This window comes from Heteronotia binoei, unplaced genomic scaffold, assembly GCF_032191835.1.
Source record: "Heteronotia binoei isolate CCM8104 ecotype False Entrance Well unplaced genomic scaffold, APGP_CSIRO_Hbin_v1 ptg000294l, whole genome shotgun sequence".
Lineage (NCBI taxonomy): Eukaryota > Metazoa > Chordata > Lepidosauria > Squamata > Gekkonidae > Heteronotia > Heteronotia binoei.
In genome coordinates this window covers 49,402-72,042 of record NW_026800011.1, presented here as the reverse complement: position 1 = coordinate 72,042, position 22,641 = coordinate 49,402, and the positions used below count along the sequence as shown (strand labels likewise).

Here is a 22,641-nt window from a genome sequence, read left to right as displayed (position 1 = left end):
ACACATGATTCCTACTGTTATTGGTGTGATGTGAATCATGATCTTGTGACAGCAGCTCTTGTGCTATAGTAGTAATATATGAATTGTCTGTTTTTACTTCAACAGCTGAGCAACATTAATTAATTCCTCTCTAAAGCCTCTAGAATCTTTGGATAGTCTTTCTGTTCATCCACTCAATGCAAAAGAGCTCTGAAAGATCGATGTGTGCATGCCATTATCTGAATGTTATTACCATAGTGGAAGAAAAGAGCACCAAGAGAATGCTTGAAGGTAACAGTTTCCCACTGATCTTGGGCTTACTAGAAGCTCTTTTTGCAAGATCAGTAGAAGGCACAATACTGTTGGAGAAAAGCTAAATGAAGTACAGGGGAAGTGGCATCATCTCCCCCAAATGGCACCACTTACTCCATTAAAGGTAACTATGCATGAATGGGCAGGGACTACGAGCAGGGTGGGTGGGGAGGTTATAAGCTTGAAATGGTGCAAAAAGGAGGGCAAACTGAGAATTTTTGAAATCAAGGCAACTAAGTACAGTGACCCATAAATAGTCTATCTTCTGGGACAAAATATCCTGAACTTGGTCTGTTGCTGTTTTTGTTATTGCATACTAACCATCTAAGGTAATATGTGTGAAAAATATTTTAGCAACTGGAGAGCTGAAAGGCAACTTACCCAAGTTTTGGTCTCAATTGCCAAATGCAGTATTATGGTGAAGAGAGCTACGGTGGTGACTGGGGTTCCCCAGGAGAATATATCCACATCTGAATCATAATAAGTCTGAAACATTAAAGCAAGGTTTGAGAAAATATGGAACTTTACATTGATCTTAAATACACATGCATGATAAGTCTACACAGTTGCAATGGGTTCAACATCCTGGAAGTGCCAATACCACATATTAAAAAGGTAAAGGTAAGCACCCTGTGCAAGCACCAGTTGTTTCCGACTCTGGGGTGACATTGCTTTCACAGTGTTTTCATGGCAGACTTTTTTACGTGGTGGTTTGCCATTGCCTTCCACTGAAGCGAATCTAGATCTGCATCCAACTATACACTCAGCATGGGAGTTCCCTGTTGAGTGAAAGTTAGGGTTGCAAATCCCCAATTGGGGGCAGAGGGTTCCCCTGGTTTGGAGGCCCTCCCCCACTTCAGGGTTATCAGAAAGGGGGGTGGGGGTTGAATGTCCACTGGGCACTCCATTATACTTATGGAGACCAATCCCCATAGGGTATAATGGAGAATCAATCCATGGGTATCTGAGAGGGCCGTTTTTTTAGCTAGAGGCACTAGATTTTCAGCATACCATTTAGTGCCTCTCCTCAAAAAACTCCCCACGTTTCAAAAAGATTGGACCAGGAGATCCAATTCTATGAGCCCCCAAAGAAGGTGTCCCATCTTCCATTATTACATTTAAAAGGAGCACAGTCCCTTTAAATGTGATGGCCAGAATTCCTGTTGGAGTTTAATCATGCTTGTCACAACCTTGCTCCTGTCTACACCCCCAAAGTCTCCTGGCTCTACTCCCAAAGTCACCATATATTTCCTGGCAACCCTAGTGTACTTGCATGCATAAGGATGTAAGAAGAGCCCTGCTGGGTCAGAACAGTGGTTTATCTAGTCTAGTATTCTGTTCTACACAGTGACCAACCAGTTGCCCTGGAGGCCCAGCAAACATGGCACATATGTTTCAGAACATTTGCTTGTTACATTCACACTTGTCAATTTTTAGGTGCCGGATTAAACCATTGTAAATGTAACGTGTGAATTGATCCACTCTCAGAAGTCAGGTTAAGGATGCAGAAGCTCCTGCTGATTCTTCCAACAGCAGCCAAGTTGAAGGACTAGGATCAGTGGTATATGGTTGGAGAAGATAGGGCTATGCTATCCTCAGTCTACCAGAAATCCTAATTCAACCTTACTCGAGATCACCTATTTCTCCTAGCCTGCTGACTTGGAACTGCCTGCTGTTCTGGAAAGAAAGCTTGTCCAGATCCATTTTGAAACATTATTCAGAACCATTGCCCAACATTTCATATCAGAAAACTTTGCTTCTCTGCATGGATCATAAAAATAACCTTGTAAAATCCACTGTATGACAGACAAAATGTCTGATTTTAGTACAGTTGGCATTGTGATCCCCACCCTCCCCTGGTACTAGCCTCATTTCTCACATCTGTAACAAGGTCTGTGATATCTTTGGATGTCTCTATATGCACTTCACAGGCCCATGACAGCCACGCCACATGGGAGGAAGATACATTTTTCTCATCTATAGTGCCACCCAGAGTATATTTGCTAAGCCTGACCCTCGTTTCCCTCTTTTCAGAGAACAGAGTAAGGAAAATCAGATCTGAACTTGTCTACAGCTGACAACTTACAAAGTAAGGGATGAAAAAACAAACTAGGCTTTGATAGAGAGCATCAATCATGTTCATCCAGAACATATGAGGCTGGTACTCCTGCAAATAGAGAAATACAGAATGAGAGTCCAAAATCAGTACAGATACCACCTTTTCCTCACTAAACTGAAACCAGGAAGCTACACTTCTCCTTTGTCTTGCCTCCTAATATGGTTTGACCACAACCACACCTAGACTCTTGAGTTTAGCTCAAATTCTCAGACAGGGGCTGGGGCTCAAAGGAAATGCGCATGCCTGGCCTGCTGAATGTTCCAGGCTTAATCCTTGGTTTCTCTTGTTAAAAAATCTAAGGGCTAAACTACGTTTGGGTTTTAACAAACTGGGTCTGAGTTCTCTGTGCAAATAAAGCACTTAAAGAACTTATTTCTTCATTTTTGCGGCTCCACATGCTACAGTGGACTGTACTATAGTGAAAACATGGAAACACATCACCCAGTGCTGTTATCACCTAGGAAAATGGGGGTGGGGAAGGCAGAAGCCTTTCCTCCCCCAGGGGTGCCTGTTTGGGTTCTCCCCCCCCCCCTTTTAAAAGCCATTCCCTGTAGTTGATGAGTGGCTGCTGGGAACCTGGATTCAATTTGTTAGAAACGTGAACGTGTAGTTTGTCAGGTCCCAGGTTTTAGGGGAGAGACATTTCTCTGCTTTAGACTCTGGAAAGCAGGGACAATCAAATTAGATAATAATGAGCCTTCTCTGATTATTATAATTGATGGCTAACCATTGTCTAGCAATTTGGCAAGCAAAATCTTTAAAGATGTCATAGTAGATTGGCTTGTATGTTTCATAATTCTTTATTTGGCTTTATGCTCTATCTTCCAGCTCCCAGACCTAGGATTAGAACTCTGGGTTCAGAAATACCTGGAGAGGGTGGGGCCTGGAAAATTGGGTTTAGGGAGAGGAGAGACCTCAATAGGGTATAATGTCACACCGTTCACCTTCAAAGCAGCCATTTTCTCCAGAAGTGGAATAAATGTTTTAAATAAATAAACAAGCAATCTATGTCATCTGGAGATCAACTGTAATTCCAGGAGATCTCCAGCCCTTACCTGGCAGCTGGCAACCCTACCTAGGATTATATTCTGAACCTGATCTCACTTTACTCCACAGTTTTGACACTTTCCTGTACTCTTAGAGCTGTTTTTTAGAAAATGTCTAAATACAGAACTTTCTAGTACATAGTGCTCTGTCTACTGACAAAAATTTTAAAAACTGCATTAGCAATGGAAATGACTTATTTTAAGAGCATTTTTAGTGTCCTTTGATCACACGCTGTAGACTGAGAACACATTCACAGTAAAGCCAAGCTGGTACCTCCATGTCCTGGCCACTTTTGTAGAGGTGAGGCACAGCAATTAATATGTCTGCAGGTACGTCTTTATCAAGCACTCCAGAAATCAGTTGCGGAAGGGAGGAGAATAGCAAGTTGAAGAAGATCAGGTACCATTGGTCTATCATTGAAGCCCCAGAAAAACCACAGTAGAACTGGTACCAGAAAAGAAGGGCCACAAACATCTGAAAAAGACAGACAGAGAGAGAACAATGCATTGACTATACCCAGTATGCTGGATTTACAGGCACCACAGATGCCTGTAACAAGGGCAACATGGCAGCTCCCTTTTCAGATATATTCTCCTTGCTTATTAGAAATAAGCCCCATCTAGTCCTTTCCCTGAAATGGGAAGCATCAAAGGAACCAATATCGTAGAACTAAACGGGGCTTTATAGGCTATCTAGTTCAACTATGTTCAGTCCAGGACATCTAGAGCTACAGCATCCCTGACAGATCGCTATCCACCCTTTGCATGAAGATCCCCAAGCAAGGGATGTGCTTGCTCTCAGAAACTGATTCTCTCGTTGAATTGCTCCAACCATTAGGAACTTCTACAATGGTTAAACTGTACAGGGAAATAAACTGTGTGCATCTTTTGGAGCCCGAAAATGAAACATCTCAAAATGACTTTTCTCTGAGTTTAGTACAATTTCCAATGATTTGATTTGTTGTGTGGAACAGGAGAGGGAAGAATAAAAAGTGTCATTTATCTGTACCTCTTTCTATCTCCAATCCTTCAGTTCCAACTTGTATTTCCTTTAACCAACATATGTTTGATGCTTTATGATGAACCCCACTGTGAATTCAAAGCCATAATTTCTTTTAATGGCTACACACGTGAGCACTAATGTTTCACTGGACATATGTGTGTGTGTGTGGGGGGGGAGTGAATTGCACTGTCTGGTCTTGATCCCCATTAAATTTGATTTTCACATGCAATGCATCACAACTGCATAATGGCCTGTGTACACAGGAAGTTTTATCTTCTATATTCAGCTTACATGACTGGAACCTGTCTGTATGTTGAGCATCTCAGCTTCTGTAATCTTTATCCTCTCCTGATACAGTGTTTGCATAATGCTATTGTTCTAACCTTGTACTACTAAGAAACTTCTTGTTACAGAATGTCAGACATATTTCTTCTCATCTTTTGCACGATTCCACTATTTCTATTATGAACAGTTGAAAACTGCAGGGCATTTAAAATTTATATTTCTAAGAGCAAACCCACTGAAAAGTCATTTAATTCCATTGTTATGGTGTGGGTCATACATTTTGAGAAATGTATTGACAGCCCCATAATACCAGCACTGAAGTCATCCAATTATGTATCCTTGAGAAGTTCCACTGACTTCAGACAGGTTACGCCAAAGTAAGTGTTTGAGCATTCCGGCTGCAAGAATTCTCATGATAAACTCTGTTATTCATTTCAAACTTGAATTGCTCTTTGAAGGATCAATGTGAACCTTCAGAACAAGTCAATTTTGATGACTTTATGTTTAATTTATAGACTGCCTCAGAGCAAAATATATCAGAAGTGCAACTGATAACCGCACTGCTGAGCTGCAGTGTAGTTTCTTTTCCTAGTCCTAATTTGTGCCATCCGAGGGAGTACTGTGCTCTCCGTCTTTATAGTTTCACGCTTTTCGTTTCAGTTAAAGAACAGGTTGACATAAAGCCTTCAAGTTAAAGATGCTATATGGTTAGTGATACTAGTCACTCCAGAGCTAGAGGATTCAGGTATTTTCTTAATAAGTAAAGTAGTATTTTAGTTTTGCCATACAATTTCATACAGAACAAACATATCAAATGTATAGCCCATGCATGGTTTTACACCTGCTTCTAGCAATGTATACCAATTCTTAAAGACATTTTAAAAACCTCTAAAAAGTCCTAGCCGATGGAAATTTGCTGATGGCCCACTTCACATATCACCCTCTTAATGGGACTAAGATTAATTAACCCACATTCTTTTTTTTTAAAGGAAGTAGGTGTCCTTCCACCAGTAGCCACTACAGGCAAAAATGGCTAGAGTGCTGCCAAACAAATATGATTTCTAGCATGTTTCCAGCAGTTCCATTGCTATACACCAAACCACCATATTTTGCTCAATCTGGTGGCAGCTGTTTTTAGAAATTGAGCAGATTCTCCTGTTGGCAGTAAGAAGTTTACAGGACATATGAGAACATCCACTCATTTGCTCATGGAAAAATAGTCACTTCACAGAAGAAATGGAAAAGGACTGATAATGGGGGAGTAATGGCTGGGAAGCCCTCATAAGAAGAGCCCTGATGGATCAGACCAATTCTGTCTCACACAGTGGCCAACTAATACCAATGGACAGTCAACAACAAGGCACATAAGCAATGAGTGGCAATCTGATGTTGCTTAAGAACAGTAGAAGAAGAGTAGGTTTTTACAGGTAATTTTACAGCCTGCTTTTCTCTACCCTAAGGAGTCTCAAAGCAGTTTACAATCTCCTTCGCTTCCCATCCCCACAACAGGCACTGTACAAGGTAGGTGGGGCTGAGAGAGCTCTGAGAGAACTGTGACTGTTCTAAGGCCACCCAGCAGGCTTCCTGTGGAGGAGTGGTGGAAATCAGGCCATTTGGTTAACCATGCTGAGTAGACAATTAACCCTCTCTCTGTGTGAATGAATGGTGCAAACTGTCCCTCCTCCCACAACTTCTGCACATAAACTTTCTTGATTTAAACAAAAACAACCCACTCTCATTCTTTACATTTCTCGTGTGATGTGATTAGTCCGAAGCAATGTTATTCTTTTGGAACTGAAGTTGCTAACAGAATGCACTTGTAAATGGTGGCAAAGGTTGCGAAGCTCATCATCCAGTCAGTCTGGTTTTAATGACCCTTTGCATGGACTACGTTGAAGTATTTTGTGGCCTTGAGTTAAGTGGCCAGAGGTTAGTTACGCATTCCTTAGCCTCTACCTCTAAAATGGTAGTATTAATTTGTGGCCTGTTTGTTTTTAGGGTGTAATGTTAGAATCCCTGATCTATAGTAACTCAGATATGGATTTGTACTTTCAAAAATTCACAATAGGGCTCAGGGACTGGAAAGGGGCTGTGGCTCAGTGGTGGAACATCTGCTTAGAATTCAGAACACCCCAGGCTTAATTCCTGACATCTCCAGTTAAAAGGATCAGGTAGCAGGTGATGAGAAAAACCTTTACCTGAGACCCTGGAGAGCCATTGCTAGTCTGTCTGAATCAGTATAAGGCAGCTTCAGGTATTAAATTCAGCAGATAATTGTGACTGGACCACCATGAGTGGCCATTTGTGAAAGGCTAGTCCTAGACTGTTGAACAAAAATATCACAGAACACTTAAATCTGTTAACTCTGCCTATACTCTGCCTCTGGGGCTGCCTTTGTGTCGAACCCGGAAGCTGCAGCTGGTGCAGAACGCAGCGGCCAGGCTGTTATTAGGACTCCCGAAATGGGAGCATATACAGCCGGGGCTGCGTGAACTGCACTGGCTGCCAGTTACATACCGGGTCCAATACAAAGTGCTGGTTATCACCTTTAAAGCCCTATATGGCCGAGGACCTGCCTACCTGAGGGACCGTCTCTCCCCATATGAGCCCCAAAGAGCACTGAGGTCAGCAGGGAAGAACATGCTGACTATCCCTGGGCCAAAGGAAGCAAAATTACAGAGTACCCGGGTACGGGCCTTCTCTGTTACAGCCCCGTGCCTTTGGAATCAACTCCCGGAGGAGGTACGGGCCCTGCGGAATTTGGATCAATTCCGCAGGGCCTGTAAGACCATTCTTTTTAAGCAGGCTTTTGTAGACCGTTGATAGGATGGCTGTTTAATCCATCAACGATTTATCCAGTGACCCCTGCCATAACATAAGTGAACAGAACAACATCAGGAAGATCACTGCCGTCCAAACCATGGAATGATCCAGGCAACTGGAACTGGTTTTAGATCGCTGTTTTAAATTATTGTATAATCTTATATTGTTTTAGATTGTATTTTATATTACTGTATAACCTAATTGTTTTAAACCCTATATTGTATAACTTATTGAAATGTTGTTAGCCGCCCTGAGCCTGCCTAGGCGGGGAGGGCGGGATATAAATAAAATTTATTATTATTATTATTATTATTATAAAACAGGATGTCTTGTTATCAACTGTACACATACTGATTCTTCTGTACATATTTTTTGTCACTCAGGAAGATCTGCTATTCCTATAAATGCCAGCCATCTGCACTTAACAAAAATTGCCAGATCAGAACTCTTAAAATAAGGGATAATGTGGAACTCGCACATATGTTCTAAGGAATGCTAGAGCTGAGCTTTATGAAATGATATAACTGAAGATCATGCAGCTAAGGTTTGGGCTTATACCAGACAAACAATCCCTCCCCAGTACAATCAATAGATAAGAGTTTCTGCCTCCCATGCAGTCTCTGTCACCTGTCGTTCTCTTGCCCTCTCATATGATGCTAATTTCCACTCTCACTATCTACTTTATTAAGCTTAATGCAACCAGTGTTAAGTTCAGCAGCCAAAGGCTTTATGGAAAGAGAAGTTTCTCTCTCAACAGGTAGCAATGAGAAGCAATTCCAGATCTCTTTGGGGAGGCTAATCCATAGCTTCAGAGCAACTGCCAAAACTGTCCTCCTCCTCACTCATGTCCCAATATCTGCATAAAAAACCCACACCCTCAAGCAAGTCCCACACAGAGCCTATTATAGTAGCTGAGTCTAAAAATTAGACAAAAAGGCATCACTGTACCTAGATCCATGTTCTCCAGAAAGGAGTGCAACTCAGGTTCCATGGTACACAAAACAAGACTACAGAGACATCTAAAACAGGGGTGTCAAACATGCGACCCAGGGGCTAAATCAGGCCCCCAGAGGGCTTCTATCAGGCCCCAGTGCAACTGGCTCTTGTCTGCTTCCTTCTCCCTCTCTCTTGCTTCATTCTGCATCACTGCTTGCTTTGGAAGGCTTGCTCAATTGCACAGGAACTACAGAGCAAAACCTCTATTTTCTTCATTGATTGAGGTTCCTCCCCCTCCTGGTCCCCTGGGGAAGGAGGGAAAGAGCCAGAGTTTCCTTTGCCCAATTCCCCAGATCCCATGGGAGAAATACAAAGAAAGCACCTTTAAGACCAGCAAGTGCTAATGCTTGTTTTATTTTAATTTTTTTAAAAAAATCTTTTGTTTTTCTGTGTCCATTATAAAGTTGATATCTCTACTACCTAATCTTGAATAGGTACGCACATGGCCTGGCCCAGCCCAACAAAGTCTCATTTATGTCAGATTCAGCCTTTATAACAATGAGTTTGACACCTCTGATCTAAAACAATCAACATGGTGCAATTTCCCTGTCTATTACCAGATACAGGTAATTTACAAGGGTTTACTGTCTTCTACCCAAACTGAAAGCCCAAATGAAATGGATCAATGAAGGATATTTCCTCCATATACAGTATACTTGCAGCTGTAGGTTAGAGGCATGTCTGATACTGGGAATGTATCATCCCTTGACAAATATGGTTTCTTCAGGAGTAGGCAACAGAGGTAGGACTTTCCTCTCTTTAAATGATTTGTAATGTCTGCTAGCTTGGCTCTGTTTATATATTTATTTATGCAAAGTCATATCTTCAAAGTGGAAAATGTAAAATCAACAGCAAAAATTAAAATTAAAAGTTAATTGCTCCCATAACTAACATGCATTTAATATGCGCAAATGACCCAATAAAATAACAACTGCTTGCCATAGAAATCAAACAAAACCAAAAAGTCCTTGAGATTCTGCCAAAAGCTCATTGGAATAATGTGGTTATGCACAATTTGTGAAATCTAGTCAGAGAACATAGCTCTTCTGGAAGACTGTTCCAAAGTATGAGCACAACTACTGAAAAGTTTGAAGGCCTAACAAACCTCTAGAAAGAAGACACCTTTTTTACAAAGATGATGGGCTTATCAAAGATGTCATGCAGGTCTCCAAGGAGTTCAGTAGGTCCATCACCCTTGAGGGCAGAGGAACTAACACCATCCAAGCCTTGAGCAGAGGCTGATTTAATTATAACAAATGCCTTAACTCCAGCTCCCTAATTAGGTCATCAGAATCCTAAACTCTGTTCCGCATGTGATGCATTTCTCAACTTGACTACTGTAAGACCTGGTACAGCCCCTCAAAATACTATGGATACATCGCCATTTGGTTATCTGATTTTATCTACATCTAACTTCAGAATGCATATAAATCTTTGAGCTCCATGAGTTATCAGATTGGTTCTGATTAAAACTTAAGGTACTAGCTTTGACTTCTAGAGCCTCTATGATCAGGATTCAGGATACTTTAGGGACTATCTTCTTGCATAAATCCCACCACCTGTCCAAACAGAAATAAGATGAGTCAACTGTAGAGATGTTGCTTTGGGTGCCGCCATAATCTGCAGTAAAGACTGCCATCAACAGGACTTTTTAATGAGAGCTGTGGAACTCCCTCCCAAAGGAACAAAGAGGGAGAGGGTGAAGAACACCTTTACCAGACATATCACCTTGCTGAGGATTTTTTAATCCTTCATGTTCATGTATCTATAAAGGTTGGGTATGGCCAGAGCCAGGTCAGGGTTTTTCAACAGTTGGGTTTCAGAGGCCTTTTCAACAGTTGGGCTCATTCTTGAAACAGTCTTCCAGAAGAGCTATGTTCTCTGACTAGATTTCACAGATTGCAAAATTTCACAGATTTCAAAGATTGCAAAATTGCTTAGATCATGCCTTTGGATGAGTCACTAAATGTCCAGGACTGCTGTTTCAAGATGTGGTCTGTTGTTCTGGTTACTGACTTTTGTTATACCGATTTTTAAAAATGTTGTAAACCAACTTGGACACCTTTGGAGCCAGAATGCAGGTACATATGCTTAAACAAAATTCTGCCAGAGCCATTCCATTGTCATTTTTGAGACAGACAGCTAAAAATGTTCTTTCATCAGTCTTTCTATGGTTTCTGACTAAACCAAATTTACTTTTACTTTCTATTTGTTTTTAACATACACAGCTCGTAGCAACTGAACTGTGATTAATAAATATAGTTAATACTTTTTATGTTGTCTTTTGATAGTATGGTGTTTATTTAAGTATAAATATATGAGAGCTTTTATTGTAGAAAAGTGACATAAAAATCAGATTGACACTCAAGGGAACATCTACAAGTTCCATCAATATGGAACACTTAATCAAATGGTTCTCCGTCTTCCCTTGATGTTCAAGTTTCCTGCACATATGGTATTAATATATTATTTCTGATTAAGTGTGTCTCTTAGAAATATGGGGAGGGGAGACCATTTAGAGTATTCTAGTTCAGTACTAGCAAATCAAATTATATCTTGAAGTATATAGGAAGTCAATGTAGTCACTGGAGTATCAAAGTAATATGCACCTAGCTGCCCTAAGCTACCACAAGGTGTTCTGCACCAGTTTCAAGCTTCTGAAAGAATCTTCAAAGGCAGCCCAGTGTGAAGTGCACTCAAATTTTCAAAGGTATGAATCCTGCATAGCAGGTCAAAATCAAAGAGGAAACATTGCAGTCTTCTCACATGATGACATTAGTGCAAGGCACTGCTCAGTAAGTTCCAGAAACATGTACAGTTACAAACCTATCCATCACTTACTGCATTTTTGTAGAAGAAATACAGCACCATGTTGGCGAGTCGAGAGTAACACCAATGGCCATGAACAAGCAAGAGTTTCTCTAAATGCCGGAACTTTGGGATTGCAAAATCGCTTGCCATCACGGCCTTCAATACAAGAAGAATTGTAAATTAATTTTGAGCATCTTATTTTCATTACAGAAACTGCATTTGTTGTTTAATTTTAATGACAGAAGCAGAACTCAACCATGCTGGTAGGATACCACTGGCAGAAAAATGTGGTCCTCAACGATCACAAAGAACGAAAATGCCATTTGAGTTGCTTAGCAAACATGACTGACAAAGCAAAGACTGACTTATGCATCCATGCCTGTCATCCAAAATCTCATCATCTATGGCTCTTCTGAGAGGAACTGTACCTGATTCCCTTAAAGTTTAATATAAAAGTTCGGGCTTGAATTCTGAATAATTTCAGCAGGCATAGGGACTTCCACTCAAGGAACATTAATTTTTCCCTGGGGACCCAAAATACCTCACAAAATCCTGTTCTTGAGAGGTGACAAGAGTCATGCTCTGTGAGCAGATGTCCTTGTGCCTACTGAAATGCTAGTCAGCAGGGCTTTTTTTCCCCTGGAAAAAGAGGTGCTGGAACTCTCAAGAGGAAAATGAAGGAGAAACACATGGGTCTCCCTCATGAACTTTTAAACATTTTTGGAGAATTTTGTTTCCACTAAGAGGTTCCAGAACTCTATTCTGCTGCATTCCTTCAGAAATAAAAGCCCTGCTAGTCAAGATCCAACCCTCTGTCTGGTATCTGATCTGTGATGACTGCTTTCGCCCTCCCCAAATCCAATCAATCCAATCCAAATACCTTTATTGGCATAGACCCTCCCCAAATCACCACTCAATTCTTCAGTGACAAACTGAGTGGGTCCCCCAGTTTTCTAGAAAAGTGATTTAACACTTCCTCTGTGTATTTTCCTGATGTAAATTGTCCTCCAGAGGTTTAACAGAACTGTGGAACCTTCACAAATCTCCCATCATGTCCAAGGTGGCCTATTAATTAGTGAAGAAAATACACATGTGAATCAATGGTAATTTATTTTGTAGTAATTCCCATTTATTTTACCTTACAGAAAGGGAGGGTTAGGTAGTTTTGTATAAATACTCCGTTGAATGGTTTATGGTCTGCACTCTAACAGTTTCATCCTCAAATTAATGGAGCTGTTCCGAAGCAAGTTACTAGTAGCACAGACCTAAGCACAGTCACACACTCCAAAGTTCATTGACGTCAATAGACTTAGAAGGGTATAAATCTGTTTATGACTTCATGGTAGATGATCTCAAAACCTGATCTTTCCACTCAGCACATTAATATGGGCATATCTTTCCATCAATTCTGTTGAGTGATGATGCTGGAGACCAGGGGTAGCTTGCAGATGTTTGTGCTTTTGGGATGCTTTATTAATTGCAATACACTCTCTTCCACCACTAGTTATACAACATTAGTTTCTGGTGCTTGGATTTATGCTGAGTTTTGAAAAGAGATCTATCGTATATTAAAATAACTTCTAAAAACACAGCACTGCTTTTTATGTCATGCTCATGTACATTTAATTTATGGACAGGGGAAGTCTAAAAGTCAGTATTCCCCTTTCTCTATTCCATGAAGTCTTTCTATAATGGGATGGGAAGGCAAAGATTTACTCTTGCATTTCCACAAAATCATTCAAGTGCGTTTGTCCCTCTAACCCTCCCATAGGCCTATTTCTGATCGCTGGGGAAACGTGGAGAAAGCTATTTGAATGCAAACTAACAGATTCAATTCCCTCCTGCATTTTATAGAAGTAACAACACAGAGCACGAACCACTAGTTTACTTCCACCCATAAAAGAATTCTGAAAAACAAGATGGTATTTGGTGATGAAACAAATACTCAGTGGAAAACATGAAACATCTGAGAAGCCTGCATTTATGGGATTCTGATTCTATATATAGTATTTACACACTATTCTATACAGTATTTATAATATGATGGAGTTCAAGGTCTCCCTTATGAAACCTTCCCATACCAGAAAGGTACAAATGCATTTTGTTTCTGAGCATGGCACATATCAAGTATACAAAATAACCAATGAAGGGGATCTAACTCCATGATGGCCCATATCCTTCAAAGCACTAATAGAAGGCATTTAGATTTTCTGCATGTTCCTCTTCCCCTCGTCCCTTTTCAACATATGGAAAGATTTTTCCTGAGATCTTAGAGTCTCACAATCCTAGGAATGTTTTTTTTTTTCTGGAGTCAAAAGGGGCCATGGGGTAGAAAAGGAACAAAGGAATAATCTGATGCCTTACATTGGTGCATCATTCAATACAAATTAGTGGGAGACCAGTGGTGGAGAAAGATGTATTCAACCAGAAATGCTATAAAATGTACAGAGAAGAAAGCAGAATAATGGCTCTATCCCCAAACCATCTGCAAAATGCACCTACCCAGACACCAAAGTATAGAGTGTGTTGGCTTAAGCTGGTTTTCTGCCTTGACACTTGTGGGCTAGTGGGGCCTAACTCATAATGCAGCACACTTGCATTTAAAGGACTCAAAGTGCTAAAAGCATTCCCAGTCTTTGAAATAATACTGGCACAAATAATACACTGCACAATAACTTTACAAGAGCAGCAGATTGGAGTGAAATACTGTAACAAATAAAAAGGGGAATCCTTAAGGTAAGTGATTTGTAAGAAAAAAAATACTAAGTAGCTATTTGAAAGTATCATTTTATTTTACAAAAGGAAATTTGGCTAAAAGATGTCATATTACTTGTGTTTTACAATGTGAATGCAACTTGATTAAATCACTATAGCTCTGAGAAAAGAGCTCCACTAAAGTCATTTCAGCAAAGCCCAACTGGTCCACCTTGAGGCAGCTTGCAAGTGCCTCCGAAATGTGCGGTAGCTGTCACAAAACAGCTTGTTGAAGCCAACAGGGAAGCAAGATTCAAGCAGACATATGGAAAACGTATGGCCCCAGCTCTATCCTGGGGTTGCTTTTCAGTAAACACACATTACCTGCATGCCTTCTGGACCTGAAATCCCCACACCGACATCGGCTACTTGGATCATACTGACATCGTTTGCTCCGTCACCTGGTAACAATTGGAGAAGATGTTGTTTGCTATTAACTGAAGCAGAGATGACTAATGGCAAGAAAACAAAACAAAACCAAGGGAACATGGTGGGAAGGGAAAAGGGATGGGATGCTTAGCTTTGAAATTGCCTGCTCTGTAAAAAACTACAGCTTCAAAGCCCAGTCCAGCATGTTTACTTATCTAGGCCAAGCTAAATTAATTGAGAGTCAGTATGTGAAGATTTGTCAAATGAGGTCTAAATGACAGGGACATGCTTGTTATCTATAGCTAATTTATCATCCATTGTCCAACAGAGGGAGGAAAAAAAACTGTAAGTCTTTATCCTGATCAGTACCTGGCAAACTGGAACTATAAAAAAGAAGCCTAATATAAAGAATATAGTTCTGCACACTGGACGTGTGCTGGGTAGCAAGAAATGTGGCACTGCATATGGAATTCTGAACATCTCAGCATTCATTGCAAAGAGTAAGCAAGATTCTAGTTCTCTTGCTGTGCTCGCATGAGCAGGACCTGGAAGCCTAGAGCAGGAGTTTGTGATCTGCTGCAGCTGCACAACAGAATGCAGAAGTGAACGGGGAATGAGCAGTGATTTTCATTTATGACAAATGGTGCATTTAATTACTGTTATAGCAAAATGAAAAAAAAAACTGGTGTCACTGAAGATGTAACATCATTCCAATGACCATCACTGCTGCAAACGGGTCTAACTGCTATGGCAGAAATGTGCTAGAACTTAAGGCTCTATCAAGATTTATTTTTTAAAAGATGATCAAAGCAATTGGTCTGTCCTTTTGTTGTAGCTGTTGTTGCATGGCACTTCTGCCCTTATAATATTTCAAAATAAGGTATTCTTTCTACAAACCTTTGTTTCTTTATCTGTCATCCATCAATAATTATCTACCTACAAGGGTATGTTTCCATGGGAAAGAACGCTGAAGGGAAATGCATGCAAAAGCAATTTCCTTTGTCTGTTTCCTCTGTGAAGCAATTAGACTGGAGAGAAGGCAAGTGTTCTTTCCCTTGCAATCCAGATTCTCTTTGCATTAGACTGTGTAATTCTCAGATCTCTGCTTATGAAGTGCAAGTACAATTTCTACTTATTGGTGGGGAGGGGTGTGCCAGGGAATGCTGGCAATTTTACATTTGCTACAGCTGACTCAATGGCTTGCCATGATGCACGCTGCTTAGCTTGTGATGGAACAGATCAAATGATAATTTGATACACAAAATGGGAAACCATTCCCATATGCCTCTGCCTCTAGTGCAGACAATAGCCGAAATTTTACATGAGAAAAGCCATCCTTGTTTTCTTGCAGTTGGAAAGGAAATGCCTGGTTCCAGATTGTCTCTAGAATACTGGGGCAACTGGGCCTGCAGGATTGCTTCAGGTACATTATTTATAGGCCATTGACAAGCAATCCATGAGGACAGTGGAGATACTGAACTTCTTCCCGTTCCACAAGGAAGACTGAAGTAAGACCTGCTCTAAGCAAGCAAAAGGAACTATAGAACACCAGCATTCATATGGAAAAGAAAATTAAGAAAAATTAAGCTGTTCATTCTAATTAATAATAAAACTTTGCTGACCAGTTGCAGCATGATTTGCAAAGTATTCATGTTGAAATGCATTCTACTTAACCAGGATAAGTCACTAGGGATATGTAGAAGCAAAATATCCTCTTCCCCTCTTTGATCTCTGCAGAGGAAGGAAGAGGGAAGGAGGAATTTGGCTTTTTGTTTACTGTCTTAAGCAAGATGTAAGATAAGCATTCTGCACAGGAGGTAATAGACTGGAAGTAAATACAGAGAACAGGTATCTCTAGGCTTCTGTGACATCACAGTATCTCAGCCAAAGAGCTAGGGAGCCATCAAAACCTGTCTGCACTCAACATTTTCCTTTCCCTTTTAAAATTTCATGTGACTTTTTCTGGCAAATGGGCAAAAATATCTCCCCCTGCAAAGGTTTATCCTGGTTAAACTGCTGTTATCTAATTTTGTTTTAACTCTGCTTAGTTTTTAATTTCCACCTCACCATTTGTTGAAAGATTCAGTTAATTGATTATATATTTAAACATGCAGAACATTCAGTTTAAATAAATACAACAAATCCAAAAATGGGACTTTCTTATGATGTAAGATCCTCTAGTTTTCTTTGGCTAAGTAAAGAATCTTCCTTTCGAGGAAGGAATCCTTCTGTTCTACTCTTCCAGGGGAAGATTCATGACTTAGAAGAAGAGAAACATTAGTTCAAACCCATAGTGCCTTAGAGGGAAGACTAATGCTGCTATCTGAATAAATCAACTCATTCTCTGTTTTTGTATTACTGTGAAACAATACCAGTTAAGCTGAGTTACCTATTGCCAATGTCATGGTTTTGAGCTTGTCTCTGAGCAGCTTCACAACCATTCCCTTTTGGATTGGAGTAGAGCGGCAACACAACACAGAGCGACATCTCCTGGCTAGCAAAAGAAATTTGTCCTCCAGGGCCTTGTCTAAGGCATATGCCAGTGTCCTTCCATCAACCACCAAGCCCAAATTGGGAGTTACTGAAGATGATGGCATGTAGAGAGGTATAAACTTAGCTGTTGTATTCTGAGAAGATTTTTCAACTGAAAATTTAGACTCTATGCAGTGCAAGTGCTGTTCTAGCAATGTACCACACGTTTCCTGCAATAAAAAAAAAACAATCAATAGGAAAATAATTTAAAAATACACAAAAGCGGCATCAGTTGATAGATTTCCTTTCTAAATATAAAGCACGATTTTGAGTCAATACTTGTTTACCTGTCTTGGACATCTATGAACCTCAAATCTAGAGGCATTTCTAACAGCAAAAAAAAAAAAAAAAAAGAACATGGGGAACTTCTACTTACAATAGTCATGTGGGTTAGGGAGAAGGAGAACTGGGTAGAGTAGAAAAGCTGGCTGAGTCTAACCAACAGGACTGTGAGGGGAGGGGGTGATTTTTGTTGATTCCTTCCTCTTGTTGCAGACCTCCATATCTCCCCCCATGATGTTCATAGGGGCTCCCCATCCCCCAGGACCAACATTTGAGGGATTACTTTGGGTTGCAGAAGGAGGAAGGAGGTGAGAAAATCCCATTCCACTGTCAAAAATCCATTCTGCAGAGATTTACTGCAGGATCCAAGGTAAAGTATTCAATAACAAGACTGATTAGGAGAGCATATTCAACCTCCTAATAGATCCAGATCTTAAATAAATAAATAGCATTAAAACTTTTCAGAACTGCCACACTCAAGCCAACCCAATCTCCACAGCTGTAGTGGGTACCAAGGCATACTAGGCACATGCAGCTTCTGGCCCAGTAAACTGAGCAGAGTCTACGCATCATGGCTTACCAAGTGCTGGACAGACTAGCCTGCCATTCCTCCTGTCATTTTTGCAATTTCAGATAAGCAGGAAAAAATGGGAGGTTTGTCAAGCACCTAGTGGGACTGCCTGCAATGGTTGGTGGAAGGTTGAAGTTTGTGCAGACATACTCCAGGATATACAAGGCACACTGGCAATGTACCCCAGTTTTCCAGGAGGCTGACAAACCTCATTTCAAGACCCTTGCAAGCAGCTATATGTGGTTGGCATTCCACTTATAACCCAGGGCGCACTGGATACTTGGCAACAGAGCTGTCATACCGGTGAATCGGCATTTAAGGTAATGATTTCCTCATCATGATCCAGTAACTTGCAAGCATAAGCAATGTTAATGGCAGTTTCTTGCTTATCTCCAGTTAAAACCCATATTTTCAGCCCAGCTTTGCGCAAATTTGCAATGGTTTCTGGGACTCCATCCTGTAAACGGTCCTCAATGCCAGTCGCACCTGATCACAATAAAAAAGACAATAAAATTAGAGCTTTAAGCAGTTACTGATGATCTACTGGATTCTTAGATTATTATCCCTATAAACAATACATTAAATATTAGTTATGAGTTGAGCAGAAACTTAACATCTATTAATCTTTTCATTTATTCTGATAAACAGACGTAGACCTTGCAGGCAATTTAGAACAGTAGGCTTAAAGGCTAGCATGTTTCTCGACACTGCACTCAGGATGGCAAAGAATTTTTAGAAACAGATGTCCTGAGCATCTTGTCCATAACCATGATGGTCTAAGAGTCATGACAACAGTGAGGGACTGGCCCAGCATCCAATCCCTTTCCAATCTACGCAAATAGTCTCCTTTGCATTGTATAAGATTTGCAACCTGTGAAATGTGGCTTAGAGGTATGGACTCAGAACTATCACTCATCCATCCCAGATTTTACCATGCCTCATACACTGAACTAGAGACCAAGAGGCAGAAAGAGGCCTTAGGCGCTTTGTAGAAACATCTATAGGTGCTGATAGAATATTCTAGTAAAACCAACAGCTCAAGTTAGCCAACCACTATCTACTTTTAAATACATCTGTGAAAGTTAATTAATAAAAGCTTACTTGAATGCAACTTATTTGAGAATTGGTGTGCTGTCATGATTGCCATGTTGGACTAGGCCCAGGGCAACCTGGCTCCAAACTCTCACTGTACTGTGAAGCTCATTGGATTGACCTCAAGTCAATCACATTCTCTCATTCTAACCTAATTGGCAGCATTGCTGTAAGATTAAAATGGGGGGGGGGGCTATGTACAACTAAAGGGTAAGCTAAAATATAATAAAATGAACTGAATGGGAATATCTTTCCTCAGGAAAAGGCAGCCATTGTTTTTACCAACTTAGCCAACCATTATTAGATTTTTAAGGTGTGAATGGTCAAAACTTAAGCATGAGGCAATTGACCGACATTGCCTCAGAAGCATAACATGCACAGGCTGAATGACTTCTCCACACTGCACAGACTTGTGTGATCATCCATTTCCTCCTGGCTTCCCAGTACTCAGTTTAAAAACAATGACTAAGAAAATGTAACATGGAGACTTGCCACTAGAAACAGTAATATTCTAGAGGCTTTGCCATTACTTATGGAAGTTGGTAAAGGAAGTCTTGTTATTCCTCAGGATTTTTTCTCCAACTTTGCAGCTTGTGACAGTTGATCTGTCTACATTCTAAGTCCTTTAGTTTATAAGCAGGCAGCTCAGGTCTTAATTGGTGAAACAGATGGTGTAGTTTTGACAGGAGTCTGTTTTTATTTATCCAGCTGTGCTCAAGAAAGCTTTAATTCAGGAAGGTTCATATGTACACCCAAAGTCAACAGTGGCACAGATTTTTCTTTTCATTAGTGAAGTCCCAGTTGTCTGGGCCAACACAAAGAGACCGCTTAAGGCAGCATAGTTATTTAAGACCTTATTGTACCTCAGGGACTCTTGACACCACACACTGCATAATGGTGCTTAGCATTTATAATACGCTATATATTTACAAACATGACATATTACAGGCCATTCTCATTTTTCAGAATGAGTGCTACAGATCCAGCTTCTTCCAGCATTCTGACATGAGCTCACACTTAGAAGAATGAGCACTTTCATGGCACAGAGTAACAAGCTTGTTATCACCTCCTTAAAAATGGTCTTGGGTCCTTGGCATTGCAGATGAACTTTCTGTGCTCACAAGAGTAAATTTCTAAACAAAAACATAACTATTTTGCTGGATCAGACACAAAGTTGACCAAGTCCACCATTTTGTTGCCAACAAGGGCAATCTAAAGGGATCTGGGAAGCTGAGAGGCCAACTATAAATTATTATTATTATTATGTTTTGTTCACTTACAGTGACCTGCGGGGTTTTCAAGCCAAGAGGTGTTCAGAAGTGGTTTGCCACTACCTGCCTGTGGCTTCAGTGGTGACTCTGGGCTTCCTTGGTGATCAGGAATGACCCCGCTTAGCTTCTGAGATCTGATCAGAACAGACTAGCCTGGGTCATTTCCTCCCCCCTGTGCCTTGTTCCATCTTGTTCCATCTTCATTTTCCCTCCTTGTCTTCAATCCCATTCATTCCTCCTCCTCACTGCTTGATGTCCCCAGACCTTCCTGTTGGGTCTCTGATTCCCTGTGCTCCTTCACTGTGCTGTTTCTAGCCTCTGATTTTCTCCACCACCTTTCGAAGTGCTAGCTGTTTCTTCTCCCACCCTTGGCAGTGGGAAGTGCCATCAGGTCACTGCTCTTGAAGCTTATGGTGACCCCTTAGGATTTTCAAGGTAAATAGATATTCAGAGGCCATTGCCTGCCTCCTTGTCACACCCCTGATTTGTTGGAGGTTTCCCATCCATTTACTTTCCAGGACCAACCCTTCTAAAATCTGTTGAGATTGGGTTACTCCACCCTTAGCCCTTATTCTCATTTCATGTCTTCTCCATCTATTCCTTCTTCCCCCAGTCTTGCATCCTCTCTTTCTCCCTCCTTCCATTGTCAGGCCCCATTTGGGATTGATACAGCAGATTTTATGATGTTTACATGTGCCCAGTCATTGTTGTTACAGCCTGTGTGTGTTTTTTAAGGACACTCAATTTGATTTCGTATACTTTACATATTTTTCTACAAACCCAGGGTTTCTCCCAAGTTTGCAAAAATATGAGCACTAGTCCCTTGCGACTGCATTGCACAGATTTTTTTCCACCCAAAAGGTGGGATACCCATTATTTAGATAATTTAAGCAGCCTGATCCCTGTAGATGCCAAGGGCATTTGAAGCTCCCCTGGTTTCATCAATCCAGGCTCAGTACAGCTATGAACTCCGTGCAGTTGAATGGCAAAATACATGTGCAGCATGTCTGGACTCCAGCTCTGATCATTCATTAAAAAACTCAGCTCAAGCTTTTGGGACAGACTGGGTCTGAGCTAGGAATGTTTACACAGCTGCATTCTAGATTCTGCAGCGTTGCTGCAGCCCTGTCTATCGACAAACCTTCTGCGTGTAAGCAATCTCATAAGTGAATGGTAATCATTGGGAGGCTTCTCAAGTCACTCACTCAGCTGTTAGACACCCTTCTGTTTCCTATGCATGCTCCGTCATTACCTAGGAGATGCAGATCAGTCTCCAAGCGAGTTGCTGACTGAAACAGTAGCTCTTCCCGGTTGTCAATAGCAGATTCTGCTTCAATGTGACTTTTTAACCAACAAGCATATTCCTCTTTGCTCAGCACCTGTTGGGGGTGCGGTGGGGGTGGGGAAGGACAGAAGGAAAAGTATTTGTGTTAACAAAATAAACAAAATACAATTTCGTCAAATGGGCTTCAAAATACCTAATGCTGTGCTGTGGAGTAGCCTTAACACACCCACCCCCAGTGAAAGTGAAAAGCTCCTCCTCCCCAGAAACCCACTTAGGAGGCGGTCTGTGCTTACTTTCTTTGCAATGCACAATGTTCTCAGTCCATCAGCAGCATAAAGATTAAGAAAATCTTGCGTTTTGCTTCTGATTTTCTTTTGATGTTTGTCTCTAGGGTCATCTGGAAGTAAGTAAGGAAAAGTGAAACTCTTAAAATAAAAAAAACCCTCTATTCTTAAAATGAATAATCCCCTTCTTCCCCTTTTATGAAATAAAGCCTTACAAACATTTCTTTTTGGAAATGCTAGCATCCCACAGGAAACTCCAAAAAGCATTCTGCTGTAAAACAATTTTGTATACAGCACCTAATTTTCACTTCCTTTTCAAGGTACCACAAATGCCTGTAGAATACAATATTTTATTTTTACTATTCACTCATCCTTTGATTTTTTAAAAAGAACATGCCATTGAGCATAGCCACAACGTTGCACATAAAATTGCTAAACTCAATGCAGTTACTGTTGCAGCCTCTACTTGGCAAGTGAAACAAGTGTCTTCTACTTTGTAAATTGCAATCCTATTGTATCTATTAAGAAGAGTTGGATTTATACCCCACCCTTCATTCAGAGTCTCAGAGCAGCTGACAATCTCCTTCCCTTCCTCATTCCACAACAGACACCCTGTGAGGCAGGTGAGGCTGAGAGCTCTTCCAGAACGGCTCTTGAGAGAACAGCTGAGAGAACTGTGACAGACTCAAGGTCACCCAGCTGGCTGCATGTGGAGAAGTGGGGAATCAAACCCAGTTCTCCAGATTAGAGTCCGCCACTCTTAACCACTACACCAAACTGGCAGCTTGCTCTGGAGTGATAAAAGGGATAGCATCTCTTGGGTGCCA

At 40.9% G+C, this 22,641-nt stretch overlaps 1 protein-coding gene across 1 annotated transcript in view; it reads right to left on the bottom strand.

Moving 5' to 3' along the window:
- Positions 1–22,641, bottom strand: part of LOC132590553 (phospholipid-transporting ATPase VA-like) — a gene marked incomplete at its 5' end in the record, with an annotated part of 70,092 nt that overhangs the window by 4,213 nt on the left and 43,238 nt on the right. The window contains 9 exons of the mRNA XM_060263485.1: positions 673–777; positions 2,378–2,458; positions 3,731–3,931; positions 11,405–11,530; positions 14,453–14,529; positions 16,887–17,199; positions 18,184–18,368; positions 21,498–21,624; positions 21,824–21,927. Coding sequence (XP_060119468.1) covers positions 673–777; positions 2,378–2,458; positions 3,731–3,931; positions 11,405–11,530; positions 14,453–14,529; positions 16,887–17,199; positions 18,184–18,368; positions 21,498–21,624; positions 21,824–21,927 — 1,319 coding nt within the window. The remainder of the gene's footprint in view (positions 1–672; positions 778–2,377; positions 2,459–3,730; positions 3,932–11,404; positions 11,531–14,452; positions 14,530–16,886; positions 17,200–18,183; positions 18,369–21,497; positions 21,625–21,823; positions 21,928–22,641) is intronic.